Source organism: Melozone crissalis, unplaced genomic scaffold, assembly GCF_028551555.1.
Source record: "Melozone crissalis strain CALT ecotype California unplaced genomic scaffold, PUWL_Pcris_2 ptg000033l_1, whole genome shotgun sequence".
In the NCBI taxonomy this organism is placed as follows: domain Eukaryota; kingdom Metazoa; phylum Chordata; class Aves; order Passeriformes; family Passerellidae; genus Melozone; species Melozone crissalis.
The window spans coordinates 6658482-6682075 of NW_026535811.1; the positions used below are offsets into that span (position 1 = coordinate 6658482).

At 42.6% G+C, this 23594-nt stretch overlaps 1 protein-coding gene across 12 annotated transcripts in view; it reads right to left on the bottom strand.

Annotated features, from left to right (window-relative positions):
• Window positions 1-21616, bottom strand: part of WNK1 (WNK lysine deficient protein kinase 1) — a 97599-nt gene extending 75983 nt beyond the window's left edge. For 8 of the 12 annotated variants that reach the window (XM_054281928.1, XM_054281927.1, XM_054281936.1 and 5 more), the window contains exon 1: window positions 20790-21615. In XM_054281928.1, the coding sequence (XP_054137903.1) occupies window positions 20790-21563 (774 nt within the window). In that variant the 5' untranslated portion in view covers window positions 21564-21615. Of the gene's footprint in view, window positions 1-20789 lie in introns of all 12 variants that reach the window. The other 4 variants (XM_054281934.1, XM_054281932.1, XM_054281939.1 and 1 more) reach the window with 3 other exon arrangements.
• Between the last annotated feature and the right edge of the window lie 1978 nt (window positions 21617-23594).

The following is a 23594-nucleotide window of genomic DNA, read 5'->3' on the forward strand; positions in this document are numbered from 1 at the left end:
TGGCAGCCAAGAGAAAATCCTTACAACAATCACCAGAGATCTCCATGCCAGACATCTCTCATTCAGAGATCCTTCAGGGATCCAAGAAAAAACCACAAATAATTGCCAGGTGTTCTGCATGTTCTTGCAAAACAAAAGAACCAAAAAGGGATCTCCTGTAGGGAAAAACTAAAGAGATCCAGAAACAATGAGTGACCAAAATTTGTGTCCTAGATGAGAACTCAGAAATACTTCCCATAAAATACCAGTATTAGTGCTAGCATTTCACAAACAAAGTCCTAAAACACACTGGAGAAGCACTTTCAAAAATTTTAAGCATAACTGGTGTAAGTTTCCTGTGATCTACAGAATGGCCATCTTCACCTCAGGGCTCTCATAAAGGGAAGCATTAATAATTCTTCCATGCTTACCCAAAAGGTTGAGGTTGACTTATGAAATCAGTTTCTTGCATCACTTGCATGTTTACTACAGACTTCCACAATAATACCATATACATCAGAGACACTCCACCAGGGCTGCCTCTAAAAAGTTACTCAAAGTCACAAATATTGCGGACAGTATCAAATGAACCACTAATATTTTAATTTACCAATATGTAAATTTAAAAACATGCATATTACCTTTCACAGAGCAAGGAATTTGAGTAGAGTTGAGTCAGGAGAGAGACAACACTCCAGTTTAACAGTGAATAGTGGTAGGATGAACAACTAAGCAAACTGGCATGATGAAGCATAATCTGCATCCAGAAGCTTAACTTGCTTTGCAATTCAATCTTGAACAATTTTAAAACACATTAAAATATAAGAGAAAACAAGGTGTAATTGAAATGCAGTTGAAGGAATCACTCAGCTCCTATTATCTAATGAAATACAGGACAGAATACATAAAAACAGCCAGGCTTTTGCTGTTGAATGGAAGTAATAACATGCACAACTTGGACACGGAAGTGCTATTTTTACAGAGGATGAAAGGGGAAAAAAACCAAATCCACACAAACCCTTTTCTTGGCCTGCAAGAAAAGCCATTGGCAACTAAAATTCAGAGCTGTCAAACAGGTGAGATCAAAGCATCAATAGAGTAATCCTGAAAGGGAGACAAAACACACAGCTAGGAAAAAGCACTAGATAAAGTTTAAGATGAACAGATGAAGTTTAAGGCTTCTTTTCCCTTTGAATTTGGGAACTACATACACAGTATTCCCACTGGCAAGGCTATCCTGTATTAATCCAAGCATTTTTTCCAAAGAACACTACTGGGAATATCCCACACTGCCAGAAGACCAACCATGACCTAGAAGGCCTCAGATACTCAACATGTTATCTATGAATCAGCTATTCAAAATGCTACAGCTTATCCAAAAAGTCTGTTTCTCATTACATTGTGCTTTAGTCACATACTGTCTGTCCTTGGTCTGGTGCCACTTCATTTCAATTGTTTGAACAGGAACACTGGAAGGAATTTCTTGAAGACAAACTATAATGCCTGCGCATGCCATGGTTCAAGGGGCCTGCCTTAAATGGGTCATCACAACCTGCAAACAGGCTTCTTTGTTTTCAATTTACCTCCTACTTTGTCCTACTGAAGAATTCTACATGCAGTTCAAAATTCAGTTTAACTGTGAACTAAAGTGCTTTATCCAAAAAAACACCAAAAAACATTCAAAATATTCAAACAATGTATCCATACAGTGAAATATCTAATATTTTGTACATCATATACAAAAACTACCAACTAGTGATCATGTTTAACATTGAACAAGCTCCCTTAGCCAAAAGGGTATATGAAAATGTTTTTAGTAAAATGGCTCTGAGACACACTCAATGTGTTCAGCCAGTATGCACACACAAAAAGCTATGGAAGCTGGAATTAAAGGAAAGCAGTTTGTGAGCAAAGCTGTTCTGGTACTGCATCCCTTCTTTCACTGGCAACAAGTACATTTCTGTGGGGATAGAGTGGCTAAGTGGATTGAAGATACTCCATATTTCTGTTTCATTTAAATTCCTTGCCCTGCCACACAACCCCAAGCAACATCCCAGCAAAACCATTTTAATTAAGCTAAAGACAGTATCATAAAGATAATGGACACTTGGATCTGGTTTGAGCCTGAGTCCACTAAACAGTACTCTAACAAGTACACAGGCCTGCTCTTGCCACAGAGTCAGCCCCCAGTCTGGAGATAACAAAGGCCACACAAGCCCCCTTTTTCACAGGCAGAGACAGGACACAGATCTCTGAACAGATGTCTCACACAGCAGCCATATCCATTTGCAGAATAAGAGCCTCCTGTCCAACTCCCAGCAAACAGGATGTGAACAGAGGCACCACAAGTCCACATAAGCAGCAGACTGGAAGCACCTGAGAAATAATTCTTTTGCAGTTCTGTTACTACTCCAGCATTTTCTTCAATTAACTCGAAACCAATCCTAGTGCCAAAACAAACTTTCAAAAAAATTTCTAATGTTTGAATGCTTATTATTAGAGACATTTATGAAAACCTCACCAATTCCTTTTAAAGACTATGAGGTAGCTTTGTAATTGTTTCCTCCTGAAGACCCTATCAATATAAAATGATTTTTCCAGAGAAAAATTGGCTGTGATCCAAACACAGATCTCAGTACTTTGGAGGGACAGCTGTGTGAAAATCTCTTGAGAGCTCAATTCTAAAATCTCTTCTCACAGGGGTTTGAAAGGTGGAAGTGTCATTAAGCAGTTTTAAAATCCTCAAAACTTAAGAACCATGGTAAGATAATGTTCTTGCTATTACCACAGGGGGTTTTGTTTATATCTTGTTTGTTAGTCTGGGCCCCTGAAACTGAATTATTTCAAAGAAAACAGAGGGAAGACAAGGACCTTTTAATCCTTGTTTGCTAATTGTTTAGTAAAAGCAAGGGCCAAATGGAAGAACCTGTGGTTGCAGCACCTCAGAATTATTGGAAAGAGGCTTCAGTAGCCAGCAAATAATATTACAGTACAGAGCAGCGAGTGTTAAAACTCAAAATTTATAATTAACAGCACCATCTTCAATAGAATTGTGAAAGAAGGACAAAACCAACAAGGAGGAGCTGGATAGATGAATCACAGCCTCAGAGTTACAGTCCTATCTTCAAAGCTGTTAGCAGGCTGAAAAATTTATGAACAGGCATCTTCAGAATGAGTTGCAACATATCTGTCCATCAGAAGCAGACATTCCCCTTGTGATTTCACTCTGCAAGTAATAAAATCCAGACTGCTCTGCAAAGAGCTGCAGTTCCCCCCTCGCCTGCTCCTGCCCTGAGCACTCTGCCTACACAGGCTGACAGGGTTTGATGCTATTTTAATCTCTCCTGTGCCTCCAACACACACTGGATCTCACAGATCTTGCCTGTAATTTCCTATTTCAAAGCACACTCTCTCAGAGAGACCTGGTCCATACTCCAGGCACTTTGCTGCAGTTTCCCACAGCCATTTGGTTTGGCTCTGTCTGCAGAGCAAATGAACGCTCAATAGAGACCAAGCTGAGATAGCTGGAGCACACTCACCATCCTGAACTGCTGACTCAGTGCAAATGGCTCCATTTCACAATTAGTCACACATGTGAGGATGTGAGGTGGAAACTGAAATTTATGCCACTATGAACTCTTCTTATCTCAACGACTTCAGTGTGCTTGTGCCTAAATAAGGATTTCACAAGAGATCTACTGGCAATCATCATCAGGCTTGTGGAAACAGGATGCTTTTCCATGACAGGCAGTGGAATGGAATGGTATTGTAGGAACACACTGAAATCTTAAGACCATAGAAGAGATTGTAGCTTCATACCAAAATTATCAGAGTTATACCCAGAATTTCATTTTTAAAATTGAAGATAATACTCAGGCAACCCAGGGGATAACTGCCTTCTCCTGTTATGCCCTCCTGCCACTCCTTCCTTCCAGAACACAATTTCAAGTTTTCACTTCCCAGGAAAGGCAAACAACATGAGACAAAGCACAGACCAGGCTCTGAGCTAATTAAAAAGGAATTCCCATCCAATGTGTTAAACACTAAACACTAAAATAGAACTAAAAGCAGTCAGGTAGTACTCTGATTATAGCTATGTTCAGATTATTAATAGATTTTTGCAGTTTTTTCATTTACATACATTTCTTTGGAGTTTATCTTCCTCTCCTTTTGTACAATCATGACTTCTAGCATAAAAAAAGGGAAAAAATAACACACCACAAACAATTCTCTAACTCAGCCATCTGTGTAACAACACTGTTTGCTGGTAGCTGTTTTACTTAAATCCTGAACATCAAGAGTCCAGTTTAAGGTGAAAAATCCACAAGGCCTTTAAAAGAACAAAGTATAAGTAGACAAACTTCTACAGTTTAGAATGCATTGGATAAAAAATAATAAAAAAAGGATTTTTACCAAATCTGGTAAAAATCAAAGTTATATATTCCATTCTTTCTATACTATTTTTTCCCTCAAAGCTCATGGGAAAGCAGACATTTTGATTAGGGCAGTTGCTTTTAAAATAATACAAAATTCATCTTTCAAGATCTGAATTGACTACAGCTCAAGTAATTTGAGCAGTGTATTTTTACAGATGCTTCCTTATGACAAATTACAACATATTGGCACCAAAGCTGCTTCTCCATATCTGACTGCTGAGATTAACAGCTGCAAAGTCTGCTGCTTGTACAAATAAAGAAGCTGCTGTTCCACCATAGATTTTCTGCTTGAAAACTTCAATTCCTATTTCTCCAGAGAAACTCACAACATGATGAAGCAAGCCATTTCTGAGGATATTAAAATTTCCTAGCTTAAACAGTTGCAACACAAAAGAGAGAACTGAATTCCATTGTAGAGCTTTGTACCCTGCATTTCCCATCCTGAGGGGTTGACTGCCACATCCTGTACTAAAGGTAATTATATATTTGTGAAACAAAGCCAACACAGTGAGTAAGTTCAACAAACTGCTTCATACAGCATCACAGAGATGGTGACACAGATTAATCACAGGCTAGAACATGGATCAAGTCCTCAGAATTTAAAAAAAAGGTAGTTTCCAAGTTAGTCTAATCTAGAAAATGTCACTTCTTTCAAAGTTTTTTGATCTGAAAACTCTACTTGGAAGTACCCCCTCAGCATAGAGACAACACACCTGTCTCAACACTACTTTTAGGTCCCTGCTTCACAGTTCTCAAGTGCTAAATTTAAGGTGCCAGTGGATGCAATAAAGCAAGCATTTTTCTCTGAAGCACCTGTAACAGCTTGGCTGAAGCTTTTTAAACAATTAAGCTCAAGACAGACACTTGGCTTGAAATTTGTAGCCCAGGTAGTGAAGGCACACACCAGCTGGGAACTGAGAACAGGCCCTGGTGACAGGACTCAATCTGAAGTGGTGCTGCCTCATGTATTAGTCCCATGTGTACCAATACAGAACTCAAAAGCAGATGACCACTGTGCAAATATAGAGCATTACCAACACACTTCCTCCAAAGACAGCTTGAAAAATTACAGGGCTAAACTGCAGAATGAACATGAAAGACAAATGCTAATTTTCATAATTTCAGAAGAAGTAAAGTGAGTATCAACTGATACATTATGCAACTGATGGGTGGTAATGGAAAGAAATTCAGTCATATGGAGTTTATCAATAATTTTAACCAACATTTTAGGCATCATCACCAAGTCTCAGACTGAACGCTGAAATATTAAATTGTTGTAGCAGAATTTCTGACAGCAACACACAGAGGGGCTGCAAAAGTAAGCAAGGTGTCTCCTCATATCACTTCACCCAAGGAAGTCCCCAGAACAACTTCCTTTTGGCAGCTTCATCTCACTGCATCCAATGCTGGGATTTCCAGTTACTCAGCATGAGAGCACACCCCTCTAATGCTTTTACTGAAAAGACCTAACAGCAACTATTGCTTCACTTGCAGATCTTTTTCTGAGTGAAAACAGAAAACTATTGATGCACTTAGTTTGCCTTTTCTAAAGCCCAACACTCCAAACACATCTGAAATTTTGTGCTTTGAACTACCCTTTAGTAAGCCCAGAAGGAGTTTTGTAGCCAAAGCTCCACAGCTGCAACATCCAAACTGGATCCACAATGATCCAGAAAGATAAGTTCACTGCTTAGAAGATGAGGAAACAGCAAGGTGGGAAACTTGACAACACACATCATCTCCTCAAGCCTCAGAAACACAGAAAACCACACTTTATGTCTACAACCTAATGTTATCCCAAATCAGTAATAACTGTGGAAGGTGGCTGCAGTGCCTCTCTACTGGGAAGCCTTCTTAAGTTTACTCAGCATCCCTTTTTCAGGGAAACTGGCATACTTGTCATGGAATAATCAGATAGCTCCCTAGAGTTAACTTACACAATATCATTAGTGCTAGTCAGACACTGAATTAGAAACAGAGTTACAAAGCAGGTAAATCAAGATTCCTCATCCAATCAAATTCTTTTTTTCCATAGATGCTACAGCAGGAATAGCTAGGAACACAGAAGTAAACAAAACTCATTACAAGGATTTCATTAAGAAAAGGATAAAAAAAAAAAACAAAAAACCACCAGCAGCACCAAAGTGTGATTATTTGGAGTCTCCAAGTTATACCATCACCAGTCATGGTCCTATTGGGCACGTGCCTGGAGACCAGCAATCTCTGTACTACCACCATTCAGGAAGAACTAGAAATCTAACAATGCAACAGCCACATTTGCCTACAATAAAGTGAAACTAAACTGATAAAAAGGGAAATTAATTCAGCTCTGTTTCCCCAATAAGACAGTCAACCCCTCTTATCTTTGATGAATGTGTCCCAGGATGTGCCAAAGTGCACAGCACCACGACCCTTGATCTCTGCCTGACACAAGTCATCATTCAAGGCTCAAGATATTTTGCTGTCCCAGTGTGTGTGACAGACTGCTCAAACCCCACAAACACAGCCAGGCCAACTGCTGTACTTGCTGCTTTTCAGAGCACACACTGATGACTCCCAGATTCTCAAACTGTGAACCTGACACGAAACTGCAAAATAACCACTCACATGAGGCTCCACATAAAAGACTTCCTAGCTTGCTGCCACCAAAGCAAGAGATCACATGCCAATATACAGCTGAAAAAACACCAACATCTATCAGAATATGAACTATTCCAGATAAGTTATTTAAGAGAAAGTCAGAGAACAGAGAAAACTGAAGTCCCTCATGATTTTGAAGAAAAAGCCCACACTTTTTACAAGGTGCATGCTTTCTGTTCCTGGAATCTAGGCCAATTGTATGGATTCAAACACAAGAGGAGTTTTCCACTGAAGAAAGCATGCACTTCAAAGGCCACAAAATCCACATTAAAAGTCTCCAGCACAGCTTCAGCCTCCCTAACTCCCACTAGACTCCCCAAATCTGCAGAGCTGCAATCACTGGTTTTAGAGTGGCTGCATGGGCTTCTATTGCAGAGGCACTGAATTAATGAATTCAAGCTGGAAACCATTTCTGAAACACAATGTACTGGGAAGCAAAAGTGAGATGTATGCAGCACCTTAACCAGACAGTGTTTTACCATTTTCTTTTCTTTTTTTCTTTTCTTTTTTCTTTTTTTTTTTTTTTTCTGGTGGGTTGTTTCAAGGGGTTATTTCTTGAAGCCCTGCAGAGACTAGGAACTAGCAGTGTGGTCAATTGTATTTATTGGTCTGTTGTCTAAAAGCACAGACATGAAAACTGTCTTAGCCATCCCTTTGAACAAGAAGGCTTTCAGAGCAACAGGCAATAATCCTCTCAAGGTTTGAGAAACAGGTGGTTTCACTAAACCATGGTCAATTTCTCAGTTTGTTTATGGTTTTCAACAGTCTGTAGTTACTGCAAATTTTTGTTTCCTTTCTAATTCAGTTTCAGTCCTATGCAGTCTTCATTAGTCAAGAACTACAATCTTGCTTTACAATAGTTTTCTGCAGAGAAGCTATTTTAAGTTAATGACCATGCCCATTCTCCCATTAAAGTGCTTTTTCAGTCATGGACTTAGCACTCAACATTTTTTTTACGGCACTTTGTTTCACATTATGCTCAGCAGCCCGTGGAACACATGACATTTTGTAACCAAATAGCCAATGGCCATTGGCAAACTTCCCCACCCCTCCCTTTCTCAGTATTATTGGAACAAATAGGCTTATTTGCACAAAAAACCCTCTGCAACCTGCAAAATCAAGTTAACCCCCTTAATAATCTGTGTCAAGTAGATTTATTACAACTTTCATTACACTCAATTCATTGCTAGCCAGAATCACACAGGTACCTCAGCTTTTTTGCCAGAAATAGGTATTGGAGCACAGACTGAGGATTATCAACCAGCCAAAAGACCAGGGGTGATATTCTGGATAAATGTTCTTACCTAGTAAAACTACAAAAGGAAAGGAGATTCAGAATTCAGAGCAATCCTTTAGCTACTTTAGAAACAGTGTCAGTAGAGTACAGGATCACTGGATGAAACATTTTCATCAGCCTAGGAAAATATCTGTAATTAGAAAAAAGTTAAAACTTCATCCAAAAAAAAGGATTTTGCACTTAAATGCCTCACATTCATTCTTTCTTCTTTAATTAGGCCTTGGACTATTTCTAAAATTTTCATGGGACAGGTTTATTTCAAGTGAGAGTAATGCTCACAGCCCTCTAAACAAACAATTTGGTCACCAACTTGTGATCCCAATGACTCCTGATAAACTCACAGCTGTTGGACTGAATATTTATACATGAAACAACTGATGTATTTCCATCTGGTCTTTATGACAAGAGGATGACTATATAAAATGGCAAATCACTACTGCTTCCAAACAAAACCTGGGGAAGAGGAAAGGGAAACTGCTGAGCTGCACTGCCCTTGACCCATGGCAAACAGACCACTCAGCTGTCACTTATGTTTTGCTCATTTGAGTAGCTGCAGAAAGTATATCTGAAATGAGACACCCTATTCAGCTGAAGCTCAATCTAGTCCATGGATTTTTTTCCCTTCCTGGAAAGAAATTTGGCTTGAGAAGGGGGAAGGGAGAAGGCAAGAGCATAAAGCAAATTCCCAAGAGAACAGTAAGCACATTTCCATGGATAAGATTGACTTACCAGGTGGAAAATCTAAGTTTGGATGAGGCAGTTCCAGGAGTCAAAGCTTAGATGCAGGTTTTAAACATACTCATTCTTCTTTTACTTAGGGTAGCTGAACACAGATAACAAAATCTGCTTCATTCCAGAGTGCAAGAGGGAGCAGGGGAAGAAAATAAAATCCTTGTTTTGCCAGATGGCTTATACTGGGACCATAGGAGGATTCAGGAAGGCCAAGGTTAGAAAATAAAGCAAAAAATGACATTGGCAATGACTGATACACTGTTTTGTTGGAGGGGGGAGAAATGAGGATATTTCCTGAGCAGGTAAAAAGCAAGAACAATTACCATTCCCACACAGGAACAAGAGAAACAAAAGATAGCATTTCCCTGAATATTATTGCCAGAAAGGATAAGGACAGAAGTCAAAGGGAAAGTGGAAAATAGCTCTCTACATCATCAACCAACTCATTCTTTCCATTCTAAATTCCAATGCCAACTTCCTCAGATTTCATACCCCTCTTAAGTGACAAATTATACTTAAAACATGGCTACATTCACAGCCTGCTGCTTTGGAACTGCAGTCATGCACACCGACTTAGTTAACACTTATCAGTTGCGTCATTACCTGCTAGTTATCAGCTCTTTATTTAAAGTAGCTGCACTCCTTCAAATTCTACGGTTACCCAAACCATGTGGTTTGTTGCAAAAAGTTATCAAGACCAGAAGTTGAGCAATACACAGTTTTGGACATGCTACAACAGCACAATCACACATCACAAGCATACTTCAGAAATTTGGTATTATCTTATAAGCTGCCACATTAGAAGCCACAACTGGTTTCTGACAGAGGTCAAACCACTGCAAACCTTCAGCAAAGCAAAGTAAACCTTCAGCTGAACCACTCAGAACAAAAACCAGCAATTTGCAGTAATAGTAAATAACAGAGCCTTCCACAGAAGAATTTGGGGAATTATTTTGCTGATGTTGAAAGTGCAGCCAACTGCTTTAGCACAGCTGATCCTGGCTTACTCCCTTTGGTTAGCCCAACCTAATCTAAAGCTCCTTAAGCTTTCTTCACAAAACTGAACCATTTCTTTCCTTCCCATCTGACATAATCACTGTTCACACTAGTGTTAGTTTTCCTGTATTCCAAATCAGTTAATCACCCATTTCCAACTCATAACCCAATCATTCATATGATTTAGAATCTAAGGATGCCTTGTCCCAGAGGCCAACAAATTACAGATTTTTACAGCACAGGTTTCTCAAGCAGAAACCATATCTTGGTTTTATATCTTGGGTACACTGGGAATTTTCACAAAATCTCTATACTTGGAGCAGCAAGACTATAAAGTTTCTCTCACACTTCAGACCAACTCAGCTATGTATCTCAGAAAGCTCACCCAGAAGACCTTCCAGAGCAGTTACTCATCTACCCACCAACCAGGCCACAGATGTTGGTTTGGGATAGATGCCTCCCCAGTTTCAAAAAAAAATTCCTTCAAACATTTAAATTATGGTCACAGAGCTTTTCAAAGACTAAATGTGCACATTCACAATCGACTACACAATACTAAAAAACCCACAACAAGTAGCAGCAAAATGCTCAGCCTTCCAGACTGCTGGGCTTATGGAGCTCACAGCCTGAATGCACCCAAAAAATAATTTTACCTGTTCATGAATGTTACACAAATATTTAATCTGTAGAGAAAAACACCAACTGATGTATATCCACAGTAGGTAGCTTATTCAATAAGATTACTATAAAAGGAGGCATTTTGGCAAAAAGCAGGCAAGAAATCCCCAAGCTTCAGCACAGGTATTAAAATAATACTTTTATGAACGAGCCATTCATAGCAATAGGAACTCTCAGAATCAATTCATAGTTTTAAACTTGCCTGGTCCTAAAACTTTGAAATGTCATACACATCCTAAGAAACAAGGTTTTTTGCTGTTCCTCACCTCTGTCTTGTAAATGCTATTAACTCTCCAAGTTTATTGGGAAAAAAAGGCACTTAAGTCAATAATAAAAACAGATTTCAGACTCTCCAACACAAATAAATCACACTTCAGTCCTGCTAGGTTTTCTGTGACTAGCCCAACTTTCAGAAATAAGATTGCATACTGGATGGAAGGAAGAACACCACTTTTTTTGAACCACAATCCCAAGATAAAATCAAGGCAAGTGGCTATTTTTCTATCTGAAGTGTTATCATACACAGTTAGTCACGTTCAGTTGCACTGAAATGCTGGAAGGAAACCTGAGTAAAAAAGACAATTTGTGACCAATCTTTAAGTACAGAACACACACAATACACTGGGGTGCTACAGCATTTAAGTCTTCAGCAGCAACCTTGAGGCTCTTCACTTATTTTGTCCTTTATTATTCCTGAGGGTGAATACTGAACCTCTCAGATATGTTCAGGCTTGTATAAAGAGATCAGCAGAAGAAATCACACCATCACCTTAACTGGCTCACAGCTGCTGCCATCAAGAGGCAAAACATTTCAAATTCAAACATCCTGTGCAATTCACCCCTCCTGGCACAACCTAAAATTCATTTCTGCTTTTGAGTCTGCAGAAAGAAGCTCAAGCTGTACATAAAGGAAGTAGAGAAAGCCACAGGAAGAAAAAAAATAATTCTAAAACTAAACTTCAAGTGTTAGTTTTGTATCAGACACTTCTGTTGTTTCTCCCTTTTCAGCATACTCTTCCTGGCAAACCAAACGACTGACTAAGCCCCAAATCATGATAAATGCAAACAAAAAGCCTGCCCTCAAAAGCCATTCTACATACTGTCAATCTCTACTTGACGACATCTAGAGGGGAAAATATTTTTTAAAAAAAATTTAAGAAAAAAATCAATCACTTCTCAGATAGCATTTCTTACAGTAGGATATTTATCTGACTGGACTGCTGCAAGAACTCTCTACATCAAGTTTAGCCTCATAATGACATTTTTAACTTAAAGAGGACCCATAGACCGAGTTCAAATTAGCTATAACAAAGCACATTAACTTAACATCTTGCATTTTTACATAGATAACCTACATTTCCCAAATGAAAGCATACCATAAGCAGCTGAATAAAGATCAAGAGAAACCAAAAATAGTTCTATGTTGGAAAATATTTGTTAGAATAAAAGTCTCATTTAAAAAGAGGCAGATTTGAAAACAGACATGGCAACATTTTGTAACATTTAAGCAAAACCTGCTAACGGTTCAGAAATTGCCATTAACAGATGCATATTACATAAGCTCACATAGATTTCCAGATCCTTAAGATAATCACCCTGGATTGCTGAAGCTTTTAATAGTAATTTTTGGGTGTTATTGTTTGCATGTCATCAGTCTATCCCTAGATAGAAGCAGTCAAAATACACTCAGACTGGGGTCACAAACTTGCCACCAACAATCAGCACAGGACAAGTCACGGGTCCTCTTCAGAGAGGAAAATGTCCAAGGAAAGCTGGGTAACCCCATCAACTGGATATTTTAAACTATCACAAGGCTGCATTAACTGGCCAAAACCAGACAAAGCGCACATGGCTGTTGGCATCAGCTTTGTACTACCTTCCACTTACCTCAGCAAAGCTGTTTCAGATTTTCCCCAGCTACACACAAAGAGACTGCCATTCCTATGCTTTTCACATTCTACCAATTGCACAATTGGGTTTTTCCACCTTGACCTTTCTGCTCTCTGCCACCAGCCCCAAGCCTGCTATCAGAACCCACTATCTTCAATTTCTCAGGCAGTGAAACTAGAAATGGCTGAAAGATGCAGATGAAAGGGATGATCCAGAACAGCTGAATCGAAACCATAGAACTCCTACATCATACAAGAGGTCTAACAAAGCTCATTTCCCACAGTGCCTGCTAAAGCAGGAGGAGAGCAGCTCAGCAGGGACTGTTGAAAGGCTCTGTCAGTGACTGCTTGTCTAACAAAGACAACAGGACCAGAACCACTCTGGGCTATGGCTCCAAACACAACTTGCGATGTGGATGCTACTGCAATCTCCAAAGCTTCCTCTTTGTTTTAATCTTACTGGTAGCATCTGAGGAGGCCTGCTAAACACTTGCAGAATTAGACTTGAAATGCATCACAGTGATCCTGTCCTGAGAACAGAGACGCCAGAGAACTGCTGCCCCTAGATCCCAATAGATGAACCAGGTGACTTCATAACCATGCTCTGGGGCACACAGATAATGAAAAACAAATAGCATCACCTACATTTAAGCACATTTATTCTGGTGCCATTGACACATCATTTTGAAAGCTCATGGATATTTTAGTTACAAGGCCATCAAGCACACAACATCCTCTCTAAAGGACTTCTAGAGTCTAAGTGTGAAGGCAGCGTTCCCAAAGATTCTGCTTAGACCTAAAATGACAAATTCAAATGTAGCAGTTTATCTCTGAGTGATTCAGACTGCCATATCCTTGTAAAAACTGCTTACTGCTTTAGATACATATTAATACTCACACAGCCTCTGAAAGGCTGTCATATAACAACATAACCCTACCAGTCCAATTTTTATCAGGCTGCCATTTCCTTTGCCAAAAAATCACCTGAGAGCACGATCAATTATTCCTGAGCCAGTCAAAGTAATGCAGTGCTGCTTGGAATTCCCCAAGCCAATCTTGAAGCACTTCAGAATAATCTGGATATGTGCAATGCACCTGCCATCACCAGCTGAAAACGACAAGTGGGATGAAGTCCAGAAGTGTGCCTAAGAACTGAATCTGAATTTTGGCCACTGCATTCCAGCCATTACTTTATTCTGACTTTTTTTCTAAAAAGATTTGCCAACACCTGTGATGGACTTGCTGCACAGATCTCCTTTTGGGTTAAGAGGACAGCAGAGCACAAAACATGAATCACACAAAGTTTATCCTCTGCAGCACGGAGTTAAGGGGCATTTTGCAGGCTGTGCCCACAAGACAAGACGTGAGCAAGCTCCCTAACACCACCTCAAGGGAGGCACAGATTCAATCCTCATAACCCTTTATTCCCCCAGCTCTCCCAAAGGGAATGAGGGGAACTAAAACCTCACATTGAGAAGTGTTGGTATGACAATTTGTAAATCTACTGAGGAAACTGCAAATAGAGTAGAAAGAAGGACAAGAAGTATCTTGACCAAAAGCATTCTAACGCTGCTTAAGGTCCCACACACACCCTAAATGATTCTCAAAATGACCTACAAGACAGTCCTAGGGAATGGAAGCAGCTTCCACAAAAATACTTATGAAGCCATAAAAACTGAGTCTTGTTCATTTGGACAAGAATTTAAATAACAGATTTTAAAAGATATGCAGATGGTTCATATTAGATAAAAGCCTTTAACTACTCCAAAAAATCAATTTTCAGCATGACAAATCCTGCTGTTTAGAACAGAAACTGTTCCAAGTGTACTGGAAGAGCATTTTTCCAAGTGTGGTGTACACACATCATGATCTAGTTAAAACCACAGTATCATTATCTGAAGTTTCAAGAGTCAAAACCAGTAACTTCCTACCATCTGCTATTAAAAATTAACACCACCAACACCAAAACCCACAGGCACATACTAAGTCAAGGCAAAGTTCTATGCCCAGCTGCAGGAGCACTGCAAATTTACATGATATTTATTATCTTTCCTTTAACTTAAATGTTACATCCATTATGTACACTGACAAACTAAACAGAAAACCACTCAACTTTTATTTCAACTCAACCACGATTTGAAAGAACCAATTTGTAGTCTCAAAAAAAGGTTGGTAATCTTCACAGGAAATGCATGACAGGAAGCACCAAGCCTGCCACTGCTTAGCACCAGCTTTGTCACATGCAGCGTGGAGAGCCTGGGTGTCAGTCAGAGCTGTGATGTTTAACAAGCTGCTGCATGAAACCAAACCAAAGACAAAATAAGAAAAAGAACATGTGGCCTAGAGGGATGTTGCTAACCAAAAGGCATTGAAAACTGCACTGTACTGTGCACTGCATCCATGGAGACTCCCACAGATCTATTACTGCTTGTTTTATTTATTACTCTGCTCGACAGCTCTCAAAGGACTCTGTACAGGATATCTCCAGGGAGCTTTTATCAGGTGGGGTTTTTTTCCCTTACAAAGAAAGATTATAGACCTGGTACTTTTCCTCAGCCCTCACAAGTTTTGTTATGAAGCTAAGTGTTTTAAACCACAACAGCCCAAAACAAATCTCATTTAAGAGATTTAATTCTGCACCTCTCAAACCCACACAAACTGACAAATAAAAGCCTGTTTATTTCCATAAGAAATGCTGCATTTTCACAATGTACTTAGCTGGATTATATTTACTGCCTCACAACCAGACAGTTACAAATTGACCCACAGCCATCTCCAAAAGTGATATCCCTTTGAGGTAAGATTATTTTCTTAAGTAGAGGTCTCCTAACAGCTGCAGCTCCAGAATGTACTTCAAAAGCTGCCTTCTCTCTTTCAGGGTCACCTTTGTCAAGTCTGAGGGAGCCTGACCACTGTTTATACTTCTGCAGGTAATTAGTCTGGCCCCTTTCCCATGCCATTTATCAAGCTGTCAATTGTATCAATTACAGCACAAACACTCGAGAATATGGCTGGGTTGTCATCTTTAGCTAAAGGAGATTTCACATCAGAGATTTGAAGACACTAATTTGCTCTGCCCTATGACACAGAAAACCAGCAACAATTTAGACTTTACTGCACTAAATTTCAAATTCCCTGCATATGCACACTTGTAAATCCAGCATCCTCAAAATGCCATAAGCCCACCATATACTGAAAGTAAAATCTGTATTTCACAATTTGTAAAGCTGAAAACAGAAGAGATAATAAGGAGAGCATGATGTTGACAGATTGTCACATACCTTGATTAATCTACGTTTGTGACAATGACAGAGCTGGCCCAGAAGCAGTCCCTAACAGGAGGCACACTGCTGCTGCAGCCACACAATGCTTTACTAGCTTGTGAACAGAATTATCAACACTGATGTGAGGTACAGGGTAGGCACAGGAGCCAGCACACTGCATTAGACTCGGCCCTGATCTTCCAGAAAAAGCTTCAGAAAATGTCTTTTCAAATAATCAGGATTAAATGGCAGTCAGAGCTTTCAAAGAATGCATATTTGCTTAGGGATATTGACTATTTCTCCAGAACTAACAGAATGTAATTGTTTTCCAACAGTGCTTGACAGATGAATTGCAGGTCCACACTTCTCAGCTTCCTCTCACTGCAGAAAGGTCTAGATCTGGTTTTCCATTTTGCTTTAATGTAGATACATGATTGTGCACCAGAGCCAGCATCTTTGCAGTCAGGACTCCCAGCGAGCAATATGCAACCAGCTTTTTAAAAAAGGAAAAAAAAAAAAGACTAAAAGACTACAGGATGCCACAGTTATGTGATACAAGACCTTTTTTGGTTGTCAGACTCGAATGTGCAACTTATAAAACATTTTCAGTCCTGCCAGTCCAGAAAGAATAGAGAATCTTAAGAATTATACATTGACCTCAACAAGCTGATATTTGTCATGATAAGTCTGCAGTGGAGTCTATACTTCAGAGAACAGAAACTGCATTCCACCGCTGTCTGCTGACCTAAAAATCACCATTAAATATAGCTTTAAGACCACAAGATAAAGATAGGCATCATTAAATCTGAAGTGTCAGTAAAAATGAAGCTACACATCACATCCAATCGACTTCCTGCACTCTGAGTTTTAAGTTAACATTGTTAGACTCAGAAAAACTCTGACAGATGGAAATATTATTTAGTACCTCGCTGCTTCCTGCTACAAAGTGTCACTTGAATTATCATTTTTACCAGAGTGCACTAGAGAATCTCATGGTTCACATCCAGTTCCCGCATTATGCTTGTTCCAGCTAGTTTTTCATTGCTATTTCCTATGCAAGAAAAATCCATTTGCAAGCTGGAGTGTCTGTACACCACACTTGGTTTGTAGTTAGACATCTGCTAGAGAACTGCACACATGTAACCTACACCAATTTATTGCTCAGATGCAATAAATTGCAGTCAGCTTTCCCTCAAAGCAGCAATGACTACAACAAACTCTGTGCACCATTATCACCTGTCCAACTCATTTCTTACCCCTGGACACTGCATTGCTTAGGGAGAGCCCTCCAGTTCCTTCCTAATCCTCCAGCAGCTCAGGGGTTAAGCAGAATAACCTGACCTGGCACTGAAGCCAGAGTAAGAATGGCAAAGCAACATAGCAGCAGGAAGGTGCACCCTCCTTTAAGAGAGCACTGCCCAAATGAAAAGAAAGTCTTCAAATGCCTCACAAATACACAGCTCAAAAGAACTCAAGTTACCTCCACACCATCCAGCACATCCCTAAGTGAAAAGTTGCTAATTTGAATAACCCAGAGCAATAATTGTAGGGAGAAGATTTTGCAGTCCAGCAAGTGACTGTTCTGTAAGTCAGCAGTTAAATTACAGTTTTGATTTAAAACCACTCACACAGGTCTCAGAGGGATGACACAATAGCACTAAGATTTGGCTTTTGCAGCCAGCAATGTGACTTGCCACTTCTGGCATGTGAGTATCACTTTGCAAACTTAAAGCATCAGGGGAAGGCACCACATTTTAGCCACAACATTACCTGAACTGTACAGAGGAGACAAACTCACTGCTCAAACATCATTTACAAAGATCCCTTTTGTCAATGTCTACCTACTTAAAAACCCTTTAATTAGTAACCCTAACTACTATTTTAGTCAATTTATGAGATGTGCTAATGACAACAGTAGGAGGCACACTTGACTCAGAATAACTAGAGCTGAGATGAATACATACAAGGGGAATAAAAGTGTCTGAAGGCCAACACTACACTAACAATTGCCTTGCAGCAACTCAAGCTGAGCACTGGCAGAAGCTGCTGAGCTCTTCTCAGCTCCACTACACTCACAGCAGGGCAGGTATTCCACTTTTGAACACCTGCACACAATATTTTAATGTAGGTTCAGTAACAATTTGCTTCATAGGGACAGGTCACAAAGTAAACCAGGATTGTCCATCAGTCACACCTGTGTTAAGTTTTGTTAGATTCAATAAAATTGACTCACAGATCCAGAAAAAATAAAGAGCCAGGACCTTGGCTTCCTGGAGATAGTAAGAGCACCAGTAAGTGACCCAGTGAATTTCAGCTCTTCCCCCTTCCACTTCCTCCACAGCTCAATTTATCAAGCAGAAGGGGCAATTCAATTATAAGGCAATTCAAGAGCCTTGAGGACATGAGCAATATCCTCCACAGTTTCACTTACTTGGAAACACAAGCTGCATTTCATAAACAGCATCTAAACTTCCTTTGAGAGGAAGCATAGTCACAGTCTCAGGTTTTGATCTTCATTACTACAGAGCACATACAAAAAATTAGGCATAGTTGTATTATTCAGAATTAAAAAGTCATTCTGCCAGACACCAACACAAATCTTCAGTAGTGATGTTTAGAACACTCTGGGGAAGGTGGGACACCTCAGATGCCTGAGAAAAACTGCTATGCTGAGGAACATTTTTTAAGATAATTAAAAGTAACCATCAGTTAGTTATGGTTACTGTAACACAGCATGGAGAAAAAAAATCCTTCACGTTTCCCTAATAAAATAATTATGCTTTGAAGGTTCACCAACTCTCAAATCATGGCATCCTGCAAAACCAGTAACATCTAAGTTTCTGTCCATCTTTGTGAATGCAGATTTCATTTTGATACAAATCATTCATAACAAATATCAACCCATCAACAACTACATTTTCCTATATAAGAGGATATACCCACCATCACAATAAATACCAAGTTCCTCCTTTTCTTTCTAGTCACAAACAATAAAACAGGATTTAATCTTAAAATATTCCACTAGCTGTGGAGTCTAGCTCCTTCAGCAAATACTTTTAACAGCTATAAAATGTACATTCTTGCTTTGAACTTGTCACTTGGTAGTGACTCCTGAGAGGAAAACACAGCCTTTGGAATCTGGCTTGGCTTAACCCACCAGGCACTCCTGCAATGCACTTCCCCTCTGAGCAACACATCAACTATTTCCCCCTCGCAAATATCTTCATTCATGCTATTTGCAACTTGCCAATTTCAATGCTACCCATGAAATTCACCAAGCAATTGAAAGCCCAGCAACGTGCCCTTTAAAAAGGAGCTTTTTTAATGAATTCCTTCAAAGGTGGTGCTAATTCAGACAGTTTGTCCACATGGTACTGATGGTGATGAAGACACTTCAAGAGGCAACACCAGTGAAAGGCAACTGATGCCAAGCTCATGTTAGTTTCTGATCAGTAAGTGTGAAGATTAAAACAGTCTCCAGAGATAAAGTCACAGAACTCAACAATTGGAAAGATTAAAATTTCAAATAAAAGCCATACAATTTTGATGGGTTATTAATCTCCTCACAGTTCAAACTGCACAAGTAAAGCTTCAGCAGAGCCCAACAATTGATCATTTTACTTTTAATTTAAAAATCAATGCTGAAACAGACCACCACAGCAAGCATGTAGCCAGCTTGGAGGAGCAGGTCATGCTGAAGGGTCACAAAGAAAACTGGAAGCTTTCCTCCACAGTTAGTAAGCACAGAATAATGGCAATAACATAATGAATCAAGGTACTGGTAGAATGCTTGAGCAACCATCCAAAAGCAAATATGAATTCAAATTATGAAATCTTTTAATAAATTCCCTCAGCTTGACTGGAACAGATATACAAGTGCTTTTGAGAAAGTTCTGGTGCAGTTACTGCAACCAATCTTTGTGAGCCACTGACTGCTCAAAAACCCTACAAAGAGTTTTGGGACTTTCACCCATTGCTCTTTTGTCTGCCCTAAACTGGATGGGAACACAAACAACAATAAAGATGTACTACACGAGCACTTCTATGAATTGCACAAAACCCAATACCAAAAAAACAAACACTGAACCTTTTAACTTAACTCTGAGGCTCTGAAAACAAACCAGCACACCAGGTATTTGTTCCTGGTACTCCAAGCTCTTCCCACTTCTTTCCAGGTTGTTGCACAGCAACCTGTGTCTGTTACACAAGCTGTGACTCGCAGGGAACTGAGGCTGTTCTTGCCATCCTCAGACTGGGCTCCTACAGAACCCTGTCTAGAAATTTGATAAAAGAGCAGTGTCTTAGCCCAGTTTAACCCACCAGCCATCCAGAAAGGCTAAACTTTAGGGTGCTTTCTAAAGCTGCATGGCTTGTGTATATTCTAGAGTTATCTATACCACAAGAACCCACTGCCACTACCTATGAATGTCTGTGAAATTCATGTTTTCACATTTTTTTTCTTAAGAAAAACACCTAAACAACTTCTGAAACGTTTAGGGTAGCTCAAGTTGATATTCACTTACACATCTTCCCTCAGCCTCCCTGAAGCTGCACGCAAGTGATTTTACAATCCTCCAAGCTACCTTTTGGAGGTATAAAATGCAAGATGCTATACAAAACAGAACTGCAGCACGTTTTGTGATGATAAAGCTAAAAGACTCTTCAGACAGCACAGTATTTAAAATAATTAAAAGGCAAACTGCCTCCATGGAAAGGATGCACCTTTTTTCCAAAGGACTGCCTCAGGTAAGGTTTGCAGCTCCTTTCGAATTAAGCAGACCTCGAGCTGATGGGTTTTATCCCCTTCAAGCACAATGACTAGCACCTGGGAGAGTGACTGCGCCGTGATAATTCCCATTTTTTTATTTATTTATTTTACCTGTAGCTCGCACCAGGCAACTTCCACAGTGGTTTCAGTATCCAGTCCTTTATAGACAGTTTTAAAAGAGCCTCTTCCGATCTCGATGTCAAACTTCAGGAAGCGGCCATCCGGGGAGATGCCCACCGCCTTGGTCTCAAGCTCTTCGATGTCCTCCTGCTGCGCTCTCCGCTCCTCGAATTCCCGGCTGGCAGCTGACAGGCTGCCAGCGACACTGCTAGGGGGTAGCGCGGTCGCCTCATCCCCCTCCTCCTCCTCCTTGGGCAGCAGCGGGGCGGCATCCTTGGCGGCCGGGGGCTCCTCGGCAGCCTGTCCTTCCAGCGGGAGCGGGGCGGGCGGCGGCGGCCGCGAGTCGGCCTCGGTGACGCTGGCAGGGGCGTACGGGGTCCGGCCGGCAGCCGAGGCGGGGAACACCGAGGGAGCCGCGCTGCCTCCCGACACGGGGGCCGAGGGCGCCGCGGGCTGCAAGCTGGGCAGCTCCAAGGCCGTGGCGTTGGAGTCGCAGATCACGCTCCGGCGGAAGAAGCGGTGCTCGGTGGCGGCCGCCCCTCGGCTGTCCTTGTCCATGGTGTGGCGGCGGCGCCGGTACTCCTCACTGCGGCCTCCGCTGCCCGGCCCGCCGCCCGCTCCGCCGGCGCCCGAGGCTCCGTGCTCGGCGGCTCCCAGCTTGTCTCCGACGGAGCTGTCCGAGCTGGAACCGTTCTTGGGCGGCGGCGGCGGCGGCACCAGGAAGCGCGGGCTCGGGGGGCCGCTGCCGGCGGCGTCCCCCGACATGGTGCCCCGGGGGAGCGCGGCTGTGGCGGGGCGGCGGCGGGAGGCGAGGGAAGGGCCGGTCACTGAGCGGGGAGCGCGCCCGGCCGCGGCTGCCGTTGCAGCTGCAACAGAGGAGGGTCCCAAGGGCTCCTCTCGGCGGAGCTGGGAGGCTGGGCCGGCGGGGTGGATCCCCGGTCAGCGTATGCATCCATCCTGCAGCGGGGAGCCGGGCAGCGGGGCCGACATGGAGCACCGGGAGCAGACACGGGGCGCCGGCTTGGAGCGGGGGTCGGCGGGAGAAAGGAAAGCCCGAGCACCGGGGAAACGCCGGTACCTCGGCGGCCGCAGCTACTCCCGGCGATGGAGAGAGCGCGGGGCCGGCCCGGCTGCGGGAAGGGGAGGGAAAGGGGCCGGGACGCAAGGAGGGAGCGGGGCGCAGGCCCGCACGCCAAGAAAGCCGCCGCGCTCAGTCACTCGCTTCCGAGCGGCGGAGGCCCGGGCAGGCCCAGCGCAGGGAAAGGGGTCCGGGGGGCTCAGCCCCGCCTCACCGGGGCGCCCATGGCGGCCGCGGCCTCTCCACCGCCCGGCAGGCGCAGCCACCGCCCGCGCGGCCGGGCCGCGCTCTCTCCAACAGCCGCGGCCGCCTCGCGCGGAGCCGGAAACCCTCCTCCTCCTCCTCCCTCCGCTTCTTCTTCTTCTCCAGCTACTGCTCCTGCTGCCCGCGGCCCACAGCCGCCGCCGCTGCCCGGGGCTGCCGCTCCCCGGAGCCGCCGCCGAGCCGAGTCCGGGTGGCGCCCGGCGGGCAGGACCGAGCGCGGCCGCCCGGCGACGCCTCGGCGCTAAATGGCGACGGCGGGAGCCCGAACCGACACACGGTCCAGGGGGGAGGAGTGGCCGCGACGCCGGCCACGCCCCGCCGGAGCCCGGGCAGCGCGTCGTCCCCTCCCCCCGCAGCCGGGGGAGGTGGCCGCGCCCGCCGCGCGCGGGGCACCATGGGAGTTGTAGTTTGCAGCGGCCGAGCCGCACCGGAGGAGCCGCCCGTGGATTCTCCCGGGATGGGAGGAAGGGAAGGAGCGAGGAATGGAGGAGGGGAGGGAAAGGAAGGGAACGACGAAGGAGGATCTCGGTGTGCGCCGAGGGCCAGGGGCCCGATGTGCTGTGGGGAAGCTTGTCCTGCGCGGCCGCCCCTTCCTCCACACGCCCGGCCGGTCAAAAGGCACCGGGTCTGCTTGCGCTGCTCGTTTCTTCAAATCTTGTGTTACACCCACACGTTAATATTTGAGATGTGTGTATTTATTTAGATATCGTCTATAGGTAGATAAATATATCTCAGAGAATATCCCGAGATGGAAGGGACCCACAGGTATCACAGAGTGCAGCTCCTGGCCCTGCACAGGACACCCCAAGAGTCACTGGGGGCATTGTCCAAATTCTCCTTGGGCTCTGGCAGGCTGTGCTGTGCCCTGGGGAGCTGTTCAGTGCCCAACCACCCCTGGGGGAAAAACCTTTTTATAATATCTTCAACCTAAACACCAACTTGAGGCCATTCCCCAGGTCCCACCACAGGTCACCAGGTAGAGGAGATCAGTGCCTGCTGCTCCATTTCCCCCTGCGAAGCCGAAAACAGCAATGAGGTCATGTGAAAAATGCCAATCACTTGTTTTAAAAGTTATAAAATTAGTATTATAATTAGAGTAATAAAAATTTGGACAACTAGGATTTAGGACAATAGGAGACAATAAAAACAAAGAGTTATGGATGGTCCGGGTACCTTTTTCTGGGCAAAATAAGCCCAAAAAAGGACACACATTAACAAAGGATTAACCCTTAAAAGCAATAGCCTGTTGCATATTCATACATCTCATACATGATGCATAAATTCCATTCAAATACAGGATTCTATCTGGTCAGTGTCAACTTCTTCCTATTAATCCTGACAGCATCTTCATGGCTGAGCAAGGCAGGACGAAGTTCATTTCTCCTGATAAGAAAGCAATAAATTCTTTTTCTCTGAAAGATTTAGGTGTCCTATGGCTGCTACCTCCGTGCAAG